Source organism: Bubalus kerabau, chromosome 21, assembly GCF_029407905.1.
Source record: "Bubalus kerabau isolate K-KA32 ecotype Philippines breed swamp buffalo chromosome 21, PCC_UOA_SB_1v2, whole genome shotgun sequence".
NCBI lineage: Eukaryota > Metazoa > Chordata > Mammalia > Artiodactyla > Bovidae > Bubalus > Bubalus kerabau.
In genome coordinates this window covers 56,898,067-56,915,192 of record NC_073644.1, presented here as the reverse complement: position 1 = coordinate 56,915,192, position 17,126 = coordinate 56,898,067, and the positions used below count along the sequence as shown (strand labels likewise).

Here is a 17,126-nt window from a genome sequence, read left to right as displayed (position 1 = left end):
TAAAAGAGAAGGCCACTGAGTGTTGATATGAACAACAAAATCAGCTGAGTGCAACTCTAGAACCTGTTACAGCTCACATGAATTCATGCAACGAATACTGACTGAATGCTCACAATGCCCAGGCAATGTTTTAAGTGCCTGAGATAGATCAGCACACCAGACAGTAATTCCCTGCCCGATGTGCAGCTTACATTTTATTAGAGGAGTCAGGACAAATAAACCAATAAACAAAAAGAGGTGACATACATACTGTATTAGAAAGTGATAAGGACTACGAGAACAGACTAAACAGGAGTAGGCAGGAGGGTGTGGGGTAAGAGGGAGCAAGTTTAACAGAGTGATGAGAACAGGTTTTGTCTGGAGTTGGGTAAAATTTCCTAGAAAACAGAGTTTTATGCTAGTCTCAGCTTCATCGGTGACGAGCCACATGCCCATGGATAAGAAATACAAATTCTTTGTGTCTTACTCTTCAGGTAAATGGGTAAGATCATAAGACCTTTCCAACAATACACTTCAGAAGTTTATGACAAAAATTCAACAACCTGTAGAAGAAAATGTTTTGGAAACTTTTACACTCACCATAAAACTAAAGGGATTCGCAGTTTCCTGTCCTCCCCCTTCAGACAGAAATAAACATACATCTAGGTTTCTTGCTTCCCTTACAGTGCTTCCACATCACTTTTCCTTCAAATTTCATCTGTCCTATCTGCTTTCTGTCTGCTCCAGAGAGATGTGTTATGATCAATCCTTCAAATAAACTGGAGAGAGGTTTTAGGTGATCCTTCCGACAGATGATCTCTAAGCCAGGTTAATTTGCAGACATGTCATACTTTACATTTCATTTGGTACCACACACACCTGGAATGGTCTCTGCCTCTGACACCGTTTCCTGAACTTGTGTACCACAGACTGAATTTTTTTTGTTAGACAAAAGCCAAAAACCCGCAGTGTTAAGAATAAAGCAAATTACTGTATACAAGGATCAGTCCACGGACACCCTCAGCCAGAAACCATTACAGCCAACTAACAGATCAACTGATAATGCATCAAGCACTCGTCTTATACAAACAGTGTGCTGAGGGGCTGAGAAGAGTACCGGAAAACATGCACCATGATTCCTGATAGCCGTACACCTGAAACTAACACAAGACTGTACATCAACTATATGCCAATAAAAGTTAAATAAATAAAGTAAAAAGAAAGAAACTGAAATTTTTCATTTTCATAACAGCTGACCTGGGGAAAAAAGAAACATACCCCAAAACATGCGTGCTTCATTCTAAAGACCTGCCGACTAGTGATTCAAGTACCTACCATGAGACCATGGGTAAGGAAGGCAACATCTCTGAGGCAACCCTACACTCACTCGGGGAGCTTGTTTTAAACAACGGCAGCCCGTGTTTGCTGACAAACACTGACACTATGATTGCCAGTCACTACAGTGGTGCATCCTCAACTCTTTTGCATCCTTAGTCTAACTCAGTCTGTAAACTTTGATCCTTTTTTATTTTAATTCACAAAGATTTGGAACAAAATGTAATCAACTATTTCTTTAAAAACTATGAGGGGATTTCCCTAGTGGTCCAGGGCTATAGCATCTGCCTGCCAATGCAGGAGACATGGGTTTGACCCCTGATCTGGGAAGATCCACATGCCACAAAGCAACTAAGCCTGTTCGCCGCAACTACTGTGTCTGTGCTCTAGAGCCCAGGAGCCACAACTGCTGAAGCCCCCACACCCTGGAGCCCATGCTCCACAACAAGGGAAGTCACCGCAGTGAGAAGCTCACACACTGCACCTGGAGTGGCCACTGCTCACCCCAACTACAGAAAGTCCATGCAGCTATGAGGACCCAGCACAGTCAAAAATAAACAAATAAATAAAAAAGTTTTTAAAAACCAAGACATTATGAGTCTTCAGTAGCTACAATTTTATTTCCTGTGTGGGCCTTATAATGTCTCCAAATACAGCAAGTTCTTCGGACCTTACATCCACCTGCCGAGCGCCTTTTCCTTTCTCCCATCTATCTAAACTCTACTACCCCAACTGGGTTAAGCACTCCTATATGCTCTCAGAACACCTGTGTGTTGACAGTCTCATTTCAGTTATACGTAAAATTATTTGTAGCATGAATAGCTCCACTGCCAGATTATAAAGAGCAGAGGCATTATCATTAAAGTTGACCACTAGGTCTGACACTTAGTAGGCTTCAACGAATAAATGCTTAACTCTTACATGATCTTTACATTCAACATAATCACATCTCTTTCCCCCAAACCATCACCAACTAGTGACTAGGCTTTATCTGTCATCCTTTATCTTTACCCTTCTACAATGTTGTTAAATAGGATAACATCTAAAGGATCAGTGAAATCATATTATAGAACTGTTTTTTAAAAAACAGATAGGAATGCACGTGTTCCAAGTTGCTTCAGCCATGTCCAACTCTTTGGAATCCTATGTACCATTGCCTACCAGGCTCCTCTGTCCATGGGATTCTCCAGGCAAGAATACTGGAGTGGGTTGCCATCTCTCCTCCAGGGGATCTTCCTGACCCAGGGATCGAATCCACGTCTCTTATTATGTCTCCTGCACTGGCAGGCAGGTTCTTTACCACTTAGCACCACCTGGGAAGCCCACAGTATAGAAATACGAGGAGCTAAACAAGAAGTACAAATGTGAATTCATGTAAACGGTTCCAGCTCTTCACTACCAAAAACAGCCCAACACCACCTTCAGTCACTGTGCTTTTGCCCTCCATCCACTCTCTTTTGCTTCTCAAGTGTGCAGACTTTGATCTCTAATGTAATTCCCTGCTATGAGGAACAAGAACTCCTGGTTCCTTGGGAGGAGGTTATAAATATGTCCTATGTCAGGAAAAAATCAGGAAGGTCTTGAATATCCAGCTGTTTCCAGAAAGCAGTGATGATGTCAAGAATGTCAACACGAAGGAGGCTTTCAAGGGACCTCACAGGCCAGACTGTGATAACTGGAACCTCAATAATAGTCTATTGGGGTTAGACTATATTACACCTATAGAAGGTTCTAAGGTCATAACAATGCTTAAAAGATAAAAGGTAATATAAACTGTTGATAATAATAATAGAATATATTTCTATATTGTAATAAGAGTGCTAAGTTGCTTCAGTCATGTCTGACTTTTTGCGACCCGGTGGACTGTAGCCCACCAGGCTCCTCTGTCCATTGAATTCTCCAAGCAAAAATATCGGAGGGGGTTGCCATTCTCTTCTCTGGGGGAATCTTCCCAACTGAGGGATCAAGCTCACATCTCTTATGTCTCCTGCATTGGCAGGCAGGTTCTTTACCACTAGTGCCACCTGGAAAGCCCACTGTAATAAGCAGAAGAATATTAATATATTAATATTATATATTAGGAAACAAGGAACCTTGTTTCTTCTATTAATGATATATCTGTTTAGAAGGGCATGGTAAACATCTCCAAGAAGCAGACAACAGAAAACTCATGAGGAATAACAATGATCTTAGTTAAGTATGATCAACACTCTATTGCTTTGATGCAAAAGAGACATAGAAACACTATACCTAGTTACTAATAATAATAGTATTGAATAATAATGTACTAGTTAACATTTATTGAGGCCTCCTTTATGATCTATTTTACTGTTCCATGAGATATTTATGAACAATCCTAGGCTGTAGCTACAATCACTAGTCCCACTGTACAGATGTGAAAGGCAAAGTATACAGAAGTTAACTAAACAAGGTCATATAGCTAGCATGTGGTAGACCCTCAAACAAAGACAGGTCTGACTCAGAGTCCCCACCTAGCCCTTAGAAACAAAGAAATCCCCAGCATTTCTTGTTACACACAACCCTGGTTTTCTGAAACATATGTAACTATGAAGATCTCATTGGTCAGCATTAAAGGATGAAAATTTACAGCATAAAAGGGGGTGTCAACTTCTTTTTGTCTCCAGAGACTGACACGTGCCACATATGATCCTTCCTCACAACCCAGTGATGGAGTTGACTAAGGAATACCACCCACCAATCCTGATACACCTATCTTGAGAATTCCACAGTATACACGCCCATCTCTTTATTTGTGAGCAATACTACTTATGAAAGTGAAAGTGTCAGTTGCTCAGTCGTGTCCAACTCTTTGCCATCCCATTGACTGCAGCCTGCCAGGCTCCTTTCCCAGGCAAGAATACTGCCATTCCCTTCTCCAGGGGATCTTCCCAACCCAGGGATCAAACCTGGGTCTCCCACCACTGCAGGCAGATTCTTTGCCATCTGAGCCACGGAAGCTCAAATACTACTTATGGCTCTACGCAAATCTTGCTTGTGGCTCTAAAAGACTTTTAAACAAGATGTATATTCAAAGATTTTTGCCACATTTCTCTCATGTAAGACTCATGTTAAAAAAATTTCACCACATTCTTCAGTATCAACTTATATGAAAGAAAACTGAATTAATAGAACATAATCTTAAAATGATATATCAGTTTATAAATTACAGGTATATTACTTCTAGGAAGATACTGAAATAAACATAAAGAAAAGAACAATGAATGAGAGGAGGAATCCTGAGACAAACAGATACTGTATCCAAGTCAGGAAGGGCTGAGAGGCATCAATGGTTACATAATAAGTAGAAGGAGGAGGGTTCAACAGATAATCAGCACCTATCATTACACACTTGTCAAAAGAAGGGTTCCAATTGTGTGTTCCAAAAATATCTGTTAGCTAAATTTCTGAAGAGAATAGATAATTACAGGGCCAATCCTCACCTACTAGGAGAAGAAAATTCCCTAGGTGGCTCTACTAATCACAATTAAATTATTTGAGAAATGCATGTTTTTAAAATGTCAACACACCAGGTCAACAAAATATAACAGGACAATGGCTCAGGTACTGCTGGCCAAGGGAAATTTAAAGACTGAATTATTTCTGGGATAAATACCAAGTTTCACAAGTTAAATCTGTATGGAAAAACAAATACTTTAAGGTCTCATAATATAACAGGCAAAACTCATGAAAAGTGAAGTCACTCAGTCATGTCCAACTCTTTGGGACCCCATGGACTCTACCGTCCATGGAATTTTCTAGGCCAGAATACTGGAGTGGGTAGCCTATCCCTTCTCCAGGGGATATTCCCTACCCAGGACTCAAACCAGGGTCTCCTGCATTGCAGGCAGATTCTTTACCAACTGAGCTACAAGGAAAGCCCCATTTAAAAAAAAAAAAAAAACAAGAGGACTCCTTCTAATGCTCCTATAAGCAGGCCCATTATCACAACCAATAATTGACTGTTGATACTCAGTTCCTACAACATTTTGCTTCATTAGGATCCAAAGTCATTGCTCCTTATCAGCAAAACCAATCACAAACGTTCATTTGTTAATGCTGACCTATTTGAGATTTTACATATTTCATCTTTAAACATGTCTTTTCACATAGATAGTTACTGACAAACACTGATACCAAGCACACTATTTTAATTGAGAATATTCACCATTTGGAAAGCAAGTAGACAATTCTATTAGGTTCTTTTCCTGCTAGTTGCCTTTTTAAAATACATTCAGTTCAGTCACTCAGTTGTGCCTGACTCTTTGCGACCCCATGAATCACAGCATGCCAGGCCTCTCTGTCCATCACCAACTCTTGGAGTTCACTCAGACTCACGTCCATCAAGTCGGTGATGTCATCCAGCCATCTCATCCTCTGTCGTCCCCTTCTCCTCCTGCCCCCAATCCCTCCCAGCATCAGGGTCTTTTCTAATGAGTCAACTCTTTGCATGAGGTGGCCAAAGTATTGGAGTTTCAGCTTTAGCATCAGTCCTTCCAATGAACACCCAAGACTGACCTCCTTTAGAATGGACTGGTTGGATCTCCTTGCAGTCCAAGGGACTCTCAAGAGTCTTCTCCAACACCACAGTTCAAAAGCATCAATTCTTCGGCGCTCAGCTTTCTTTAAAATCCAACTCTCACATCCATACATGACCATTGGAAAAACCATAGTCTTAACTAGACGGACCTTTGTTGGCAAAGTAATGTCTCTGCTTTTGAATATGCTATCTAGGTTGGTCGTAACTTTCCTTCCAAGGAGTAAGTGTCTTAATTTCATGGCTGCAATCACCATCTGCAGTGATTTTGGAGCCCAAAAAAATAAAGTCTGACACTGTTTCCACTGTTTCCCCATCTATTTCCCATGAAGTGATGGGACCGGATGCCATGATCTTCGTTTTCTGAATGTTGAGCTTTAAGCCAACTTTTTCACTCTCCTCTTTCACTCTCATCAAGAGGCTTTTTAGTTCCTCTTCACTTTCTGCCATAAGGATGGTGTCATCTGCATATCTGAGGTGATTGATATTTCTCCCGGCAATCTTGATTCCAGCTTTTGCTTCCTCCAGCCCAGCGTTTCTCATGATGTACTCTGCATATAAGTTAAATAAGCAGGGTGACAATATACAGCCTTGACGAACTCCTTTTCCTATTTGGAACCAGTCTGTTGTTCCATGTCCAGTTCTAACTGTTGCTTCCTGACCTGCATATAGGTTTCTCAAGAGGCAGGTCAGGTGGTCTGGTATGCCCACCTCTTTCAGAATTTTCCAGTTTATTGTGATCCACACAGTCAAAGGCTTTGGCATAGTCAATAAAGCAGAAATAGATGTCTTTCTGTAACTCTCTTGCTTTTTCAATGATCCAGTGGATGTTGGCAATTTGATCTCAGGTTCCTCTGCCTTTTCTAAAACCAGCTTGAACATCTGGAAGTTCACAGTTCACGTATTGCTGAAGCCTGGCTTGGAGAATTTTGAGCATTACTTTACTAGCGTGTGAGATCACCTTCAATTGAAGACCAGATGAAAGCTCTTCAGCTGTACAATTAAATAGGTTTTTAAATTTCAAAGTCTTCTTAAGTCAAACAGAGAAGGAGAAATACTGTATGACATCACTTATATGTGGAATCTAAAAATAAATGATACAAATGAACTCACAAAACAGACTCACAGACTTAGGGAATGAACCTATGGTTGGAGGGGTTGGAGTAGGGAAGGACTAGGGGAAAGGGATAGTTAGGGAGTTTGGGATGGACATGTGCACACTGCTATATTTTAATGGATAATCAACAAGGACCTGTTTATAGCACATGGAACTTTACTCAACGTTATGTGGCAGCCTGGATAGGAAGGGACTTTGGGGGAAAATAGATACATCTATACATATGGCTGAATCCCTTTGATGTTCACCTGAAACTACCACAATATTGTTAATTGGCTATACCCCAATACAAAATAGAAAGCTTTAAAAAATGAAAATAAAATACATTTGAAGAACCTATCAAAAAAAAAATTTGGAAATCTTTGTACTTGCAAAGAGGTCCAAAAAATGCTACTGCCTTAAAATCTGTCTATTAAATTTGTGGAGTAGAACTCTCCTTTCTTGTGTTAACATTTGAAAGCACGAGCAGTGTTTGACATTAAAATGCAAGCCACATTAGTTGCCATCAAAATGATGATATCACATATAAGATATGCATATAGCTGATGTTTTACCTTGCAACTTTAGGTTGAACTCATTAAGAAGCTTAACTGTCTCAAAAGCTAATTTCCAAAGCCGTTCAGTATTTACAGTAGAGGAACACGGGCTCTTCTCATTAACAAATTTCAATTTTGGCCCTAAGATTTAAAAAAAAAAATCACAGTAAAACTTAATCACTGCTGAGTCATCAAATTGAAGTGTGATAGGGCAAGAAAGAACAATCCGCTTCTATTTCTGATAAAAGTTCACAGAACTGATAAAGGTTAAGTCCACAAGGGCAAATGAAGTTCACCATTGACGCTACTGGCTCAGTTACACGTGGTAGACTCAAATATTTTCTGCAAAGTACATGCTAATGAATATTACCACAGGCAAGCTATAAACATCTTACATTTCACAACGCTTGTCAATTTGTACAACTAAGCTTTTTTCCTCTGCTTGATGCATGTTTTTGTCACTGTAAGTTGTAATATGTCTCAACAGATTCCACTTCATGTTTACTGATTAGTTTTTCTAAAATTCTTTGAACTATTCCCTTTTTACTTGTAACATGCAGACTATTCATAGAGGCTAATTCTTTGACACTTTAAACTCATCTTTGACCCCTGGAATAAAAAAGAAAGCAATTTAATAGTATCAATAATACCTTTTGGACTCATTAAGAGATAAGAAAAACCAAAGAATCTCTATCAATATCACTAGACCAATTTTTAACTATCAATGTTGCTCCCCAAAATCATCAACTCTTTGGTCAACTGTTCTCCCTAAGAGGTTAATAGTATTAAACAAGTTTATCTCCTATGGACAATTTCTTCAGGTGTTTCAATTAAGCAGAATTTAATAAACCCACTGTCCATAAGCAGTTTTCCTTATTTGGCTAACAAACAAGCCATTCTAAACTTACTGTGACTTCAGCCTCATTTTTATCTTTTTATATTTTTGAAGAAATTATGCTGTGATTTAAAAAAATTGTTTCTAATTTGCTTTTCTGTATAAGTTGGAAATATTGAGTGCTTGGTCTAGTAATGTTGACAGAGACTGTATTCTTTATGTGTCATAAAATATTCATCTTTTAAATTTTATTCAATCATTTAAAAACATACATTCTTAACCGTGGACTGAACAGAAAACCAGCGGCAGGCCAAATTCCAAAAATGAGCCATAATTTGCCCATCCCTACTCTAGACAATAGGCTTCCCTGGTGGTTCAGTGGTAAAGAAGCCACCTGCCAATGCAGGAGACACGGGTTTGATCCCTGGGTCAGGAAGATGCCCTGGAGAAGGAGATGGCAAACCAGTGTTAGTGAATCTGAGACTCTGGGTCATGGAGAATGCTATAAAAATTTCATGCTATAAAATCTAAACATTTTTAGAATCTAGAATTAGGATACAGAGACTCCAGTTTTACAATTCGGAACTCTACAAACGTGACTCAAAGGGGAGCTCCCCGTCTATCCCTACTGAACAGAAACCCCCACCTTTTGAACATCCTGGAAGATCCTCCCCTCTTCTCCTCATCCCTCACCTGTATACCTTACTCACTCACTCATGTTTGGGGGTTCCTCTTTGTGGCCATGGCCAAGTAGAGCCCTGACATAGAAATCGGGACCCTCAAATTTGACATTACATTGTATACAGAAAACAAATCCTAAGTCACAAGCAAACTAGGTTATAACCTCCCGTGTGTAATGTTACATTGTAGGCATGGTCACTAGTTAGCAAACTGAAATTTCTACTAATCCATGAAAAGATTAACCTAAGCAAGGTCTGTTAGTTCAAAATCGTGGTGTTACCAACGTTTGTTCATATTTTTTTTTTATTTTTAAACTTTACAATATTGTATTGGTTTTGCCTAATATCAAAATGAATCCACCACAGGTATACATGTGTTCCCCATCCTGAACCCTCCTCCCTCCTCCCTCCCCATACCATCCCTCTGGGTCGTCCCAGTGCACCAGCCCCAAGCATCCAGTATCGTGCATCGAACCTGGACTGGCGACTCGTTTCATATATGATATTATACGTATTTCAATGCCATTCTCCCAAATCATCCCACCCTCTCCGTCTCCCACAGAGTCCAAAAGACTGTTCTATACATCAGTGTCTCTTTTGTTGTCTCATATACACGGTTATCATTACCATCTTTCTAAATTCCATATATATGCGTTAGTATACTGTATTGGTGTTTTTCTTTCTGGCTTACTTCACTCTGTATAATAGGCTCCAGTTTCATCCACCTCATTAGAACTGATTCAAATGTATTCTTTTTAATGGCTGAGTAATACTCCATTGTGTATATGTACCATAGCTTTCTTATCCATTCATCTGCTGATGGACATCTAGGTTGCTTCCATGTCCTAGCTATTATAAACAGTGCTGCGATGAACATTGGGGTACATGTGTCTCTTTCAATTCTGGTTTCCTCAGTGTACATTTCACCTTTCTGCGTTTTTTTGCTTTCTGTCCTTCCCCAGGGCTTCCCAAGTGGCTGAACGGGTAAAGAATCAGCCTGCAATGCAGGAGACAGAGGAAACGTGGGTTTGATCCCTGCGTCAGGAAAATTACCTGGAAGTGGGCATGGCAACCCACTCCAGTATTCTTCCCTGGAAAATCCCGTGGACAGAAGAGCATTGTGGGCCACAGTCCATAGGGTCGCAGAGTCAGACATGACTGAAGCAACTGAGCACACACATACTCCTTCCCCATCTCACACCTTTTCTCTGACTTGAAATTAAGACTGTTGGGGAGGCTCTGGCCACTGGATTTGTCTACCAACTAAACTTACTTTACGTATGGGAAAGAGGACTGAAGGGTAAGTGACAAGGGTACTTCCCCTGAACCTCCACTCCCAACTCAAGATGTCAAGCCTGTATCTTGTTGAAAACCCAAAGCCAGGTGTTCCTTTTAAGGGCCCCCACTTTACAAAGGCAAACGCATGTGCCTAGGCTAAAACACCTTTCCATTATGTGAGTGTTGGGACAGTAACTAGGAAGAGACAGAACACAAAGGACATTAGTGGTCTAACAGGAACCACTTCAGGACTGAAGCCTCCTGAAGAAGGAGAAGAGAATAGGGCTCCTAATCATAATGACTACAGTCTAAAGAATACATCTGGTTTACAGAATGGGGAGAGATGCTTCTTTCTAAAAGGTTGTAACTTGATGTGAGAAGGAAGAGGGAGATAAGATCATCTCCTAACACACCCCATCAGCTTTCAAGAGCTGTAACTGAGAATGAATGCCAGGCGCTAAGCTCAAAACCCTGGAGACAGGAAAGGCCACCCACTCCAGTATTCTGACCTGGAGAATTCCATGGACTGTGTATAGTCCATGGTGTTGCAGAGAGTCAGACACAACTGAGTGACTTTCACAAGCTCAAAACCAGATTAAGGAGTAGCAGGACTCATCGGAAAAGACCCTGATGCTGGGAAAGATTGAGGGCAGAAGGGGATGACAGAGGATGAGATGTTTGGATGGCATCATTGACTCAACAGACATGAGTTTGAGCAATCTCTGGGAGATAGTGAACGACAAGGAAGCCTGGTGTGCTGCAGTCCATGGGGTCACAAAGAGCTGGACACGACTCAGCGACTGAAGAAGGCCAATGACAAAATTTCTTAATCTTGTTACTGCCAAAGCAGGCAGTGCCCTCTAGTGGGGAAAAAAAAAATTTAAACAGTCCTTATTAAGACTTGGATTGGCTTCTACAAAATATCCATACACAGACAACTAAATGGCAACAATTATGACTAGCTGAAATTCTGAAAACAAGTACTGACATAACTGTATTTAGCAATAATAGTTTACACTGGGCACTTCCCTACGGTGAGGCACTGTGCTAAGGAACTGTTTACAGGCATTCTCTCAATCCCTTCAACTGTGTTCTAAAGCAGCCCCATTAGCTCTGCTTTATAAATTCAATCTTACAGCTCTAACTTGCTCAAGGCACCCCAACTAAGAAGGGGCAGGAGAGAATAAGACATTTGAAGTTTAAACCCTCGTAAGAAATCTCAGAAACACACACACAATGAATGAGAACTACAGCAGAAAGTAGGAAAATGTTTGCTAAACTTTGGTCATTTTTAATAGAAAATTGATACCTCTTTAATCGGAGATGATGAAATAAATCTAAATAAAATTTTTCATATGTCCCTCAGGTCTAAAAAAAAATGAAGACTGAAATGATTTGAAGGAGTGCTGAGTGGTTCATTTGTTGGGGGCATTATCAAGGTCCTTCCAGGGCTCCTGTCATGAGGACTTCTGAATCCCACTCCAAGAGACTTCTTTGTGCTTCTGTTGTCTTCTTATACTCGTGTCCAAAATCCCACATAAATCATTCAGTAAATCAAATAGCATCTAGTACTTCAACCTGAGACAAATAAAGTCCTCTAAACGTTATTATTTAAAAGAAAAAAAAAAACCCTATATTCTAGGGACTTATTTTACAATAAATCATAGGAACATCAGTAAAACTAACTCTGAGCAAAAAAAAAACTAAATAAGGCCTGCTTTATAGTTTTAATTCCTAAGAAAAATTACTAACATAATGCATTTATGCTGTGGTATCAGATTTTAAAGACTTAACTATCAGAAGGAAGAAAAACTGTTGGTTTTAGTATTTGGAAAACAGTTCAGTCTGACTGCAGCCATAAATCAATGTAGGGACTAACAAAAATTAATATTCACTCAAGGCTGCATCAAAAACATAGGTCCCTTTTGCCTAGGGAATAAAATCCAATTCTCAGCTGAGCACACCACCTGCCTCAGAAGGGTTCCCAAGCCACTCTCTGGTCCTCATTCAGAGAAATACTTACGTAGCTCTTTAAATTACTACTAGGCACTATCCTAGTTGTTGAGGAGTAAATAGTGAACTCCGGGAGTTGGTGATAGACAGGGAGGCCTGGCGTGCTGTGATTCATGGGGTCGCAGAGTCAGACACGACTGAGCGACTGAACTGAACTGAAACAGTGAATAATACAAAGTTCCGGCCCTCACGATTCAGTGAAGAAAAATAAGGTCTGAGTTTCCCTGGTGGCTCAGTTGATAAAGAATCCGCCTGCCAAAGCAGGACACACAAGAGATGTGGGTTCAATCCCTGGGTCAGGAAGATCCCCAGAAGGAAGTGGCAACCCATCCCAGTATTCTTGCCTGGGAAATCCCATGGACAGAGGAGCCTGGCAGGCTAGTCCATGGGGTTGCAAGAGTCGGACATAACTTAAGTGACTACACCACCACCACCACCAAAGAGTAAAGTAGAATAGCAGGGCGGGGAGGAGGGTAGGCTTGTCTGATAAAGTGGCATTTGAGCAGACACCTGAAGTAAGGGGGGGAATTAAGAGGCGTTTGTGTAAAGACTGACAAGATGGAGGACACTGCAAAGGCCTGGACACAGAGGCATATTTGTGGTTATTTGGTAACAGCCAAACCAACGTGGCTGAATCAGAGCAGAGTGGTAGCAAAGGTTTCGGCCTTGAGGAGTGACGGGAGGGGTGTTGGCACATCATCTAGGGCTTTTCAGGGTACGGTGGGAACTTTACAACTACTTCTCCAGCAGGAAGCCACTGGAAAGCTTAAGAGGTACATCATCAGACACGTTTTTCAATAATAATTCTTCCTGTAATGTAGAGCATATAGCTCTACCATAAAGGAGGCAGAGCTCTGAAAAACTGCCTTCCAACTGTACTGCTGAAGACTCTTGAGAGTCCCTGGGACAGCAAGGAGATCAAACCAGTCAATCCTAAAGGAAATCAACCCTGAATATTCACTGGGAAGACTGATGCTGAAGCTGAAGCTCCAATACTTTGGCACTTGCTGCGAAGACCCAACTCATTGGAAAAGACCCTGATGCTGGGAAAGATTAAAGGCAGAAGGGGACAACAGCAAGGATGAAATGGCTGGATGGCATCACCGACTCAAACTCTGGGAGATGGCTCATGACAGGGAAGCCTTGAGTGCTGCAGTCCATGGGGTCGCAGAGTTGGACACAACTGCACAGCTTAACAGTAATGTAGAGTAGAAGGGGGAACCACAAGAGTAGAATCAGCCTATGCCTTATTCCTGGCACCTCCCTTACCTAGGTGTATTAGCATTATTAGCAGCTAGTGTTTACTAAGATCACAAATGCCAGGTGTTATCATTCAATCCTTGAAACAAAACTTCGAAGCAGCTGTTACAAATGAAAAGGAAATTTTAAATGAAGCCTCAGGCAGGATCAAGGAGCTTGTTCACAACAGTTAATAAATGGTAGAATCATAAAACACATCTGCCTGATGTTAAAGCACAGGTTTCCTCCACTACGACACACAGTATACCCAACTCAATAAAAAATTTTGTATCCGGCCTTTTTTAACAACTCAAGTCTTTGCACTTCTTGTTGCTGTTGCCTTTTAGTCGTTATGTCCAGCTCTTTTCCAACCCCATGGACTGTAGCCTGCCAGGTTCCTCTGTCCACGGGATTTCCCAGGCACGAATATTGGAGTGGGCTGCATTTATAGGGGATCTCCTGACCCAGGGATTGAACTCACATCCCCTGCATTAGCAGGCAGATTCTTTACCACTGAGCCACCAAGACCCTTTGAATGTCTTACTCTGTCTAAACATCCTTCAGTCCAATTTCTTTGATGAAAAACTTGTTCATTTTGGAGATCAATTCAAGCATCCCCTCCTAAGTGAATTTGTTCCTGATCCTTCCGGCCACTTAGCTGCTCCATCGTCTGTGCCTTAATAGCTATTGCTCCAGCTTCATTTCTCTGAAACAATACTTACTTGGTGGTATATAACTGTATCCGTTTACATATTTCCATCGAATTCCTCGTGATAAGTCATACCTTATTTGCCACCATCTCTCCTACCCCTACCCTCTCCTCTCCTCCTTCCCACCTCCACAAAGCCAAATGCATGCTGAAAAGTGAAAGTGAAGTCGCTCAGTCGTGCCTCTTTGTGACCCCATCAACTGAAGCCTACCACGCTCCTCCGTCCATGGGAGTTTCCAGGCAAGGGTACTGGAGTGGGTTGCCGTTTACTTCTCCAGAGGATATTCCCAACCCAGGGACTAAACCTGAGTCTCCCGCATTGTAGGCACTTTACCGTCTGAGCCACCAGGGAAGTCAAATGCATGCTAGCTGAATGGAATAATAAATCGAAGAGTCATAGACTTTTCATGCACCTATTCTACACATCTTGGACATTCGATGCCATATTTTTTAAAAATTAACTGTCCAAAAAAAAGACAGTAATTGGTGATAATATATTAACAAGATGGGAGAATCTTTTCACAATGTGTATACATAACATACACTTTAAATATCTTTACAATTTGTCAATTATACCTCAACAAAGCTGGAAAAAATTAGCAATGGGTGGCAATAAGAAAAAATAAAGTGGGTGGATATTAAGTAGACTTACACATAAACGTTCAATCATGTCATACACCTCAAACTAATATATGCTAATCCTCTTATCAATGTGCAAAATAAATGCATACTCTAGCACTTTGTTAAGTAGGGCTCTGGATCACCTGTACAATTTAGACATTTAAACAATAAAAGGAAAGCCAGATGGCATTATTACAAGTGAGGCAATTATGAACATAAAATTGTGTCCTAAGTATTTGGAAATTAAAAACAGCCTGAAAGATGGAAGTAGCATTATTTTTGCTGGTTTCAGCATTTTAAGACCAAAATGTGTATATGAGATTGCCTTGAAAGGCAAAATTAAATAAGGGTAATATGTGGAAGACAAAGAAAAACAAATCGTGGCTTCATTGAAGCAATATACTACAATGCAAAGCATTCCAGTTGCAAGAAATGCTCCATTTCCAGAAACACTCATATAAAACCTATGTGGCTATCACGATGAAAAATTGAATGCAATCTACTCCTCTGAAATTCTGATCTTCATTTGTATTCCAGAATGTTTATAATAGTCCCAGATTTCTAGTTGTTTTTTTTTCTATAAAATTATCAAATTTATTAGATTTTGAAAATACTGACCCAAGATTTCTTATTGGGCCTGTTTCCTAAATGAGCTGACATTTTTGTTATTTTACCTTTATGCCAGGTTATTGGTTTGGACAGGCTATATTGCAAAACAGGGTGTCAGAGGTGGACAGGTGAAGCAATTTTTGATTTCCCCTTGTGATGCTTTTTCCCACCAAAACCTTTCAAGTACCTGACAAGTTTCCGAGCCAGTCATCAATTCAGTCTCTCAGCTCCAATTTCACCCCGAAGGGGCTCACTCGCAGCTTTCCAGCAGCTCCAGCATCAGTTAACTCGAAGGATATGAAGAAACCCAGTGGTTCTCTGGCCCAGTCACAGTCCCAGAATGCATGGTTCTCCCTGGCATCACACAGACCTGGCCCAGGCCGGTGATCACCTTCTTTCAACTTTCCCAATACAAACCCCTTTTGCTCCTGGCACCCAGCCAGCACCGTCCAGCATGCGGAAGGCTCCCTCACTCTCTCTCCAGGCCCACACTTGGTCACTAGCTGCAGCTTCCCTGAATCTTGGAGGGTGGCTTCCTTCTTGCCCAGTGACTGCAAACAGACTCTGGTCTGGGAAAGCTTGTAAACTCTGCCATTCAGTGGGCTGCCCCTTCAGCAAGATCAGACTCCCATCTGAGATCCCTGTCCTTGAGTACTTGCAAGCTTGTCCCTACTTGAGTCCTCTCCCTTAGCTCACAAGACTTATTTTGTCATAATTTAGAACTTTTCCCCCCACTCTGCGGAACCTGGGAGGCAGGCAGGCAGCCAGGTCCAGGGAAACATCGCTTCATCAGCTGCTGCAAACACTCAACTCCGGTGGGTCTGACTAGTTTAAAACTTTTGTATATTGAGTTGCTCCTGTTTAAAATCACTGTGTGGTTTGTTTCTAGACTGGACCCAGACTAACAGGTTCCCGTCTAGCCAGGCTCACAGAAGCAACACAGTGAAAACCAGCCACTGAAAGTTTCCCTAGACTTAGTCTGGGGAACGGATTTGTAACATAGGTCATGTACCTGATGAAATGCAGAATACAGAAAAACCCCAAAACCATAAGTCTTGAAGGCTCACGACGTTAGAAAGCTTACAGCCAAGTCATCCAAAATACATAAATGTTAATCTTGCTTGATAAACTGCAGTATCAAAAAAGAAAAGTCTTCCAAAATAGGTTTAATTTACCTCATTTTAAAAAGGATTTGTAGGACATCACATAAAGGATCTGGTTTCTATCATGAATTTACAATCTTATACAGGAAACCTGCCTTAAACTAATCGATTAACATGTCTCTGGTTATTACATCACTATGTAAGAGACACTATCAAGGAGACAAAACAAAATCAATCTTCTAATATTTTTTAAGACATTTTCTCCCCTAGGGATACAAATCTTGCTACAAGAGGTACATCCAATACTTAAAATAAGAAATCTAACAGTTAAACACGTGATGGGGAAAGAAAAAGGAGAGCCAATCTACCAGAGTTTGGAAGGTTAAAGTGTTTGGGCAATAAAGGATAAGCTCTGTCAGAGCTTTAAAGAAATGGCACAGTATTTCAAGTATGGGAACAATATGTACAAAGGTGAAAATGAAAACATACATATGAAGTTTGGCAGAATCTGAGTAAA

The 17,126-nt window shown here is 40.8% G+C and overlaps 1 protein-coding gene across 3 annotated transcripts in view; it reads right to left on the bottom strand.

Annotated features, from left to right (window-relative positions):
* Positions 1-8,626: 8,626 nt before the first annotated feature.
* Positions 8,627-17,126, bottom strand: part of C21H18orf54 (chromosome 21 C18orf54 homolog) — a 33,581-nt gene continuing 25,081 nt past the window's right edge. The window contains exon 9 of one of the 3 annotated variants that reach the window (XM_055558923.1): positions 8,627-8,799. In XM_055558923.1, the coding sequence (XP_055414898.1) occupies positions 8,787-8,799 (13 nt within the window). In that variant the 3' untranslated portion in view covers positions 8,627-8,786. Of the gene's footprint in view, positions 8,800-11,135; positions 11,176-11,585; positions 11,894-17,126 lie in introns of those variants that run through there. The other 2 variants (XM_055558922.1, XM_055558924.1) reach the window with 2 other exon arrangements.